The 7781-nt window shown below is 50.0% G+C and overlaps 2 protein-coding genes across 2 annotated transcripts; one reads left to right on the forward strand and one right to left on the reverse strand.

Moving 5' to 3' along the window:
* The first annotated feature begins 714 nt into the window (after positions 1–714).
* Positions 715–4603, forward strand: LOC108927178 (zinc finger protein 271). The gene is made up of 2 exons (XM_018740291.2): positions 715–997; positions 2178–4603. The coding sequence occupies exons 1-2, from the start codon at positions 763–765 to the stop codon at positions 3887–3889; spliced, it is 1947 nt and encodes a 648-aa protein (XP_018595807.1). The 5' UTR covers positions 715–762; the 3' UTR covers positions 3890–4603.
* A 1685-nt stretch (positions 4604–6288) lies between these two features.
* On the reverse strand, positions 6289–7197 carry LOC108927188 (proteinase-activated receptor 3-like). Its single transcript, XM_018740301.2, has one exon. It carries the CDS (start codon positions 7195–7197, stop codon positions 6289–6291), a length of 909 nt encoding a protein of 302 aa, XP_018595817.2.
* Positions 7198–7781: the final 584 nt, after the last annotated feature.

Raw genomic sequence — 7781 nt, forward strand, 5'->3', positions numbered from 1 at the left:
TTCGACGGAGACGTGATTCTTAAGTACAGTTAGTTTGTTTCCTTCACCACATGCACCCGTGTTCATCACACAAGTAGCTGCATAATACAACTAATACGTTTTTTTTTCCGCAAAAATAATTAACTGAATAAACAAATACATCATCCGATCTTGCGACAGCTGAATCAGTACACATAATACTGAAATTGATTTTTTTCTAACTTTTTAAAATGAGATCAATCAAATATAAAAAAATCTAGTAGAGTAATTTTAGAAAAACATTGGTGATTTATTTTTATTTAATTTTTTCTACCAGCCTGTGAAAATCAGCGATAGTAATTGTAATTGTAGCTGTAGCGTCCCACGCTGCTCGATGGTGCCCCCTAGCAGTAGGGATCGAGAACTGCAACCTGAAACCAGTAGCGCGTTAACTTGCATACTTGGTAACGGACGCGATGGTGAAACCGTTGATGAGAGTGTGACCGTCGGGGCTCGGATGCCCTTCAGGCATAAAGAGAAACATGTTAACCTTTCTCGTCCAAAGTTCACCTGCCATTTTTTCCCCCATCCGCACCTACCGCTAGGCTCCCTGCGCCACGTCTCCCAGGTCCTCCGTGCCACTAGGTGGCGCTGACGCAAAACGTCGGCGGGAAATCGACGTGGCGGCGGCCCCGGCGGCGACGGCGACGGCGGCGGACGACGCGTCACTGCTCGGCGACGGCTTTGTTCCGCACACGGCGGCATCCGTCGATCACACCCTCCTTGAGAAGCGCTTCGCCCCGCATGAGAGTCGGCCGCACGCACCGCTGCGCAGCCATGTCCAAAGCCAGGAACCTGAAGGCCTTTCTGGAATCGTCCTTGAACGAGATTTTCAAGGCGACGGTGAGCGACATCCTCGAGTCCGTGGAGGAGACCTTGTCCGAGTACCAGGGCAGGATACAGCGCGTGGAGACCGAGAACGAGGAGCTCCGGCGGCGATTGCAGCGGCACGATGTCCGGGACGGTCCGACCCGAGCGGGTGAGGAGGAAGGAAGCGGGGGGGGGGCGCGCTGGATGCCTTCGGCTTCGTTCGCTGCCCGGCTTGCTGACAGCTTGGTGGTCCTCGGCTCTACTAGTCTACTGTTGACCCGTTTACCTCCACGGGCCGAGGTCTGCAGGGCGGATCATGAGCCCCGCTCGCTCCCCGCTGCTCTCAGTTCTGCCCGGGTGTCACTGGACACACTGACTGACACTCGCAAAAAGTCATCATGGACACGACGAGCCCTCACTCACTGTCACTCGGGCTGCTGCTGCTGCTGCGCTGGCGTTTTCACACTTGTGTACTTAGTTTCATCCGTCTCGTCTGTCCACACTTACTCTTCTTCTACCTGCCTTCATTCTTTCAGCAGGAGCCAGTTTCTCAATGCGCTCAATGATCGTTGTTAACTTGTACTTGGCCGACACCTTTAGTTTGTCCGAGGCCACGTGTAGCATTCGATGCGCTGCACCGAAACCCGCCGGAGAGCAATGTAATGCACGCGCACGTACGCGCTAAGGGCAATTTATAGTCGCTAGTGCACCTGAAGCACTTGTCCTTGCATTGTGGGAGGAAACCAGAGCACCTGGAGGAAACGCACAAAACGCAGGACGCGAAAAGTCCAGCTCACCCGGGTCTCCTTCGGAGTCGTGCCCGAACGCGCAGCCCAGAAGCTGCGGGGCGCCGGCGCTACCTGCCGTGCCTTTGTCCAACACCTTTGTCCCAGGTGGCTTACCGGGTTAGGTGATGAACATTACAGTTCGGGGCATGTGCCTTGATCAAGGGTCCTGCGGCAGGGAGGGGATTCGAACCAAACAACCTTGACCGCTGCCCCCCGCCTGCTGCCCTGGAATATAATAGCCCTTAAACTCGATACAAAAACCCAGCACCATCTGGTCCGATGAAATATGCAGTGTTTGATGTTTGACTGGCGCTTGCATAGGAGTGAAGTGTTGTAACGAAACGTTGGCGTCAAAGACGCTGCGCTTTGATGAACGTGTCTCGCATCGAAAGCTCTGTCGAGCAAGCGAGTTTGTTACTCAGAGTTCAGTTCGGTTTTTTATAGAGCGTTCCTCTCACGCAACGGCGCAAAGTTGTACGTTGCGTCAGGAAAGAGAAATCACCTGCCCAGTGATTAAATGTAATATTTACGCGGTCTTTCCGTCTTTTCTCTACCTTTCAGAAACCGAGGAAAAGGGGGGCGTCGAGCTTTCCGATGAGAATGCCGGCTTTAAGACGTCCTGCGCCGAATCTCCCCGAAGGCAGTTTGTACGCTCAGGCCCGAGCGGGGGCAAGCGGACTGGTGCGGAACAACCCGTGTACCAAGAGAGGAAGGTCGAGGGCTCGGTTCCGAGGGCCGAACGGGGTCACAAGCAGGGAGGGCAACGTTATCAGAGAATTTTCGCAGATGCCAGCGTGTCGACTGTCGCCGGCGGATGCGTGAAGGACGACCCCGACGTCGAAAACAGCTGTGCCGCACGGCCCACCAAATCGTTGTCTCCGCTCAACTTGGTGTCCAAGCCAATTAAAACGGAGAGTAATGACCCGAGCTACTTAAAGCCGGAAGAGCACTTCTCCAGCACCCAGTACCCCCATCCTCTCGACGTGGACTCCAGAGACAGCGACTCGGACGTCAGGGTAACTATCGTGTCCGACAGTCACATCGAGTCGAGCGAAGACGAGGATGATCGTTTAGGAGAGTCCGACCCAGAAGAAGACTTGGATGGGAGGATGAGCGAGCTGGGCAATGACGACACGACGGAAGGCTTCTCCGGACTGGAGTCCGAGTTCGCGGACGATAGTTTTCTTCAGGAGTACCCTGACATGGGCGCGAGCGCAGCTGCTCTGAGTGGACACGGCATGCCGGGCGACCAGCCAGATCTGTGTAACGCCAGCCCCCCTCACACCTCCGTGTCCGCCGTGAACTTTGGCACGTTGGAGCCGAGCCAGAGCCCGCAGGGCTTTTTCCACTGCACCCTCTGCGATAAGACCTTCACCAGGCTGGGCTCTCTTAACATGCACCTGAGAACTCACAGCGGCGAGAAGTCCCACTGCTGCAGCTACTGCGGGAAGCGCTTCGGCCGCGCGGATCTCCTCAAAGCGCACAAGCGCATTCACACGGGCGAGAAACCGTACAGCTGCAATTTGTGCACGAAGAGCTACGGACACCGCGGCCAGCTTAGAATACACAAGAGGGTCCACACCGGAGAGAGACCGTACTGCTGCCCTCACTGCTTCAAGCGATTTAGCGAGCACAATCAGCTCAAAGTGCATCTCCGAACGCACACGGGCGAGAGGCCGTACAGCTGCAGCGTTTGCGAGAAGACCTTCACCAACGCGGGGAACTTAAGGATCCATCAGCGAATTCACACCGGGGAGAAGCCGTACGGCTGCGCCCAGTGTGGGAAGCGGTTTAATGGGATGGGGGACCTGAAAACGCATTACAGAGTTCACACAGGAGAGAGACCCTATCATTGTGACCTGTGCAATAAGACTTTTAGTCAGGCCGGACACCTCACGATACATAAACGAATGCATACTGGAGAGAAACCGTACACTTGCACCGAGTGCGGGAAAAAGTTCAGCGTGGCCAGCAGCTTGAAGCTGCATCTAAGAACCCACACGGGAGAGAGACTCTATAGTTGCTCTTTCTGCGGGAAGAGCTTCAGCCGTTCTGGACATCTTAAAAGACACGAGCAGGTTCATACGAAGGAGAAACTGTTCTCCTGCACCCACTGTGGGAAGAGTTACAGCGACCAGTCCACTCTTAAAAAGCACGTGAAAGTGCACACGGGCGACGAGGTCCTCACTCAGAGCGAGGAGAGCTTCAGCGGTCCCGAAGCCGCTGAAGCCACCGAAGCCACCGAGAATCCGGAACGGAAGCAGACGGAATAATGAATAGCGTGACGCTCGTATTCCATTTTTAGTGCATCAGAATTGTTCATTTTGCTGCGTACAGTTTAATATAAATCAGAACGATTTAGTTCACCGTTGAATTAGTGTTTGTGCCCTAACTGGTTCAGTTGTGTAAGTAGGTATGTGCCAGGTCTCATGGATGTGTTTAGATCAATTTTAAAAATTCTGCAGCTTCTAACACTGTAAATGTACTGTAGTTAGGTAATGCCAGTTATCTGATCACGCAATACTGCAGTGCTGGAGTAAAAACGTAGTACAAGGGACTTCTGAGGGATCAATGTGACGGCCTAATCCAATCGATACGTTAAATGCTAAATATGCAAAAGCTTCTTTCGGTCATTGGGTTTGCATCATCAATTCTGAGAGTTTCTGCCCCAAGCAGTCGACTTTGTCTTGCAGCTAAACTGTGTAATGAAATTTCGGTATATTTCTCGTGTGCAGAAATACTTGTGTGTGCGCAGAATGTTCCGCCATGGTTTCGTGGCAGTATAATAAGATACATGTACATGTGCGTGAATAACAGCAGGCTAGACTAGTGGTGCTGTCTGTACTGATGTGATAGAAAATTCCAGGAAAGCCACACCAATGACGACTTCTGGTCTTTTATTAGGGCTGCACGTAGAAATTTGTGATTGGCGTGTGAAAGCCGGACATGCGTTTGTATCGTTAAAAAATAAAATCGATTTTTAAATATCGGATTTATTATGATTTTTTTTTTATGTTTTTTCTTTTTTTTTTTTTTTTTTTTTTTTAACCCAGGTTAAAAAAAAAAAAGTTTAAATTAGCCATAGTATTTTGATTATTTCAACAAACATTTATTCTAGGGCAGCAAATTGTTGCAGAGCCTCTCAGTTCCTGGCCAGTGGGTTTGAATCTGGCTGTGGAGTTACTGTGTTTACATTAATCTGTTCAGCTGATATTTCCCCCCAAAGCACCTCACAGTGTAGAACTATCTACAGTTATTTATACAGCTGGGTAATTTTTACTGGGGCAATTTAGGGTAACGACCTTGCTCAAGGGTATTACAGCAGGATTTGGGATTCAAACGTGCAGTGTTTAAAGGCAGCAACCTAACCACTTCATTACCTGCTGCTCGTGTTCATGTGGGTTTCCTCTGGGTACTCTGGTTTCCTCCCGCAGTCCAAAGGTACATTTCAGGTGAGTAGGGGTGTTTGTGTGTGATTGTCCTGCGATAGACTGGAGCTTCTTCAAGGGTGTAGCCTGTCTCACTTCTAATATTTTCAGGACACCATGAGCAGACTACCATGTAGACAACCACGACCCAGCACCGAACAAGTCGTTTCATAATGGATGGCTGAATACATGCAATGTTTTCCGCAAACTAGCACATCCTACCTGCTCGCTCTTTAGTGTCCTCACTGTGTGTCTTGATTTTCTTGTTCTGCGGTGGGATACCTACCTTTAACGGCACCTGCTGACCCCGTTTCGGGGTTATGCTCTCTGTCCCGATTACTGGGCAGACGAGCTTTGACCACTTATTTTCCTTTGTGCTGCTGTGTCCACCATCACGGACTCCTCCACTGCTCTGTTTCCATATCTTATCCGGTACCACATCTCAGGTTTGTTGACATTTGCCCGTTGCATTTTGCTAGTATGCCCTGTCCCAGTCTTCTTCAGCCATATGGTTTCTGTCCATTAGCCCCAGTGAAGAGGGAAGCCACTGGCACCTGGACCCATCTGGTTATACTGTATTTCTTCCAATTCACCACTCCAGTGCATGTTATGTTTTTTCCTCCTCTGTTTCTGGATGGCATTTTATGTTTTATGCCAGCTGCTTCCCCTTCATTTTTGCTTTGCTCCTCTTGCTCGTGCACACATAGTCTGAGCTGTCTTATTCTGCACCTGACATCAGTGGCTCTACTCGCATGTGCTTCTAGGTGCATCTGTGCCATTAAACCGCTCCGGTCTTCCTGTCCGTGCCTGGATCTCCCTTTTTCTGTTCCCTCTGGACTGTGCCAGGCTTCTCCTCGACCCTTTTCCCCTTTCTTCCTTTGAGACAGCTCCTCAGACTGACGCGTCTTTGCGTCAATCCTGCCCCCGTTTCCATTACGAAGTCCATGAGAAATACACTTGAGCTAAATACTGAACCACAGCCAGAATATGTTAAATAATACGACAGATAAGCGAATGAAGTGAAGAGAGGAACCACTGGCCGAGTGATTCGAAACAAGGTTTTGTTCGTTATTCATTCTTCACTTGGTGACATATTTTTCACAAGAAAAGAAAATTCCTTTAAGGTTTGGTACCCCCGAGTAGACCCAGTGTCACGTTGTTTTACGTTACTAAAAAGTTCAGCACTATGATACAAGACTGCTTGGAGAGAAACTTCCATGAAATACTTTTTGAAGGTCAATTATTCAAAGCGAGACATCATCTGTATTGGTTTGCTGATCAGCACAACTCTTGCAACAACAGCTACGAGAACAGGAAATGTCCTTACACAAATACAGCATTGGCTGAATGCTGCTGCTAATGTCCATGAACCCAAAGGCGATGTAGTGAATATAACAGAGGAACACATCTTGGGGGAAGTACTCCTGGAAAGGGAAGAGGGCCACTGGAGGCAGGTAGTTGAAGACAATAATGGTCAGGATGAGTAGGACCGTCCTGAAGGCTTTTTTCTTGACCGGGTGCATCTCGTCCCGGGCAGGAGCAGACTTCCTCAGAGCCGAGAGGATGGAGAGGTTGCAGAACAACATGATGGCAAAGGTGGCAAGAATCATCACGGTGAAAGTCTTTGCAAAATTCAGGATGTTGCCCATGCATTTTGCTGCAGCGTAAGCCAGGGTGATGAGCCACACAACAGCGACGCAGACCGCACGATGCCGGCGATCCTTTAGTGCAGAGAAGGTGAGGGGGTGTACGACGGCTATATAGCGGTCCACGCAGATGCAGGAGAGGAAGAGTGGAGAGGAGTCCTTGATGCCATAGAAGAAGCGCAGCACGTACCAAGTGCTGCTGGTTGTTACGTACACGATGTTGACCAGCTCCAGAGGTGGTATGAGGCAGAAGAGGGTGTCCAGGATGGCGAGGTGTAAGATGAAGATGTCTGAGGTAGAGGAATCCCTCTTGTTCCGCAGAAGGAGCCAGAGCACCATCACGTTGCCCGGGATCCCCAGGAACATGTTGACAAACTGGAGGCCCAGGTAAAAGAGGATGATGGCGGGAATGTGTTTGCGCTGCTCAAACACTGTCTGCTCCTGATTTGTGATGTTAGATCCATTTTGGATAAATATTCGAGCGGCGCTGGTGTAGAACACATCCATGCTGGTGTTGGAGAGTGATGAGAAGGTCCTCAAAGAACATCGATATGGTGTGAAAAACAGCAAACTATAAAAAAGATTCTGAATTGAAGTGAAACAAATATTCTCCTCGGATTACATACTTCAAATGACAGCAGAAATAATATTGTAGCACCCCTCTCCAGCAGTGCTACTGCAAACAAGGTCTTAAGACAGTGATTTTTATTAATACCACACATGCCTGGAATGCTGTCTTGGAAAATACACCACAGTACAAGGCCGGAACACAAGCCAACCCTGCTTAGGTGACCCTCAGCCCTGCTGCCCTCTTTTTCTCCTGTCTTGTCTGTTTAAGGCATCCCACAATCCACCATACTGCGGCACTTGAACGGGCAACAGGGGAAACCTAACAAAGCAAAATAACACACAACTATGTTGATTAATACCTCCGTGCAGAAAGCAGGGCTTCCAGTATGCTCGGGATGCTTGGAGTACACCAGTATGATTTGGCATCAGATTCAGACTGCCAAGAAGGAGAAAAGACATCTCTGGGTGGTGTTCTTGGACTTAGCAAACGCTTATGGGTCGGTTCCGCAGAGTTTGCTGTG

The sequence above is a fragment of the Scleropages formosus genome, chromosome 6 (assembly GCF_900964775.1).
Source record: "Scleropages formosus chromosome 6, fSclFor1.1, whole genome shotgun sequence".
Taxonomy (NCBI): domain Eukaryota; kingdom Metazoa; phylum Chordata; class Actinopteri; order Osteoglossiformes; family Osteoglossidae; genus Scleropages; species Scleropages formosus.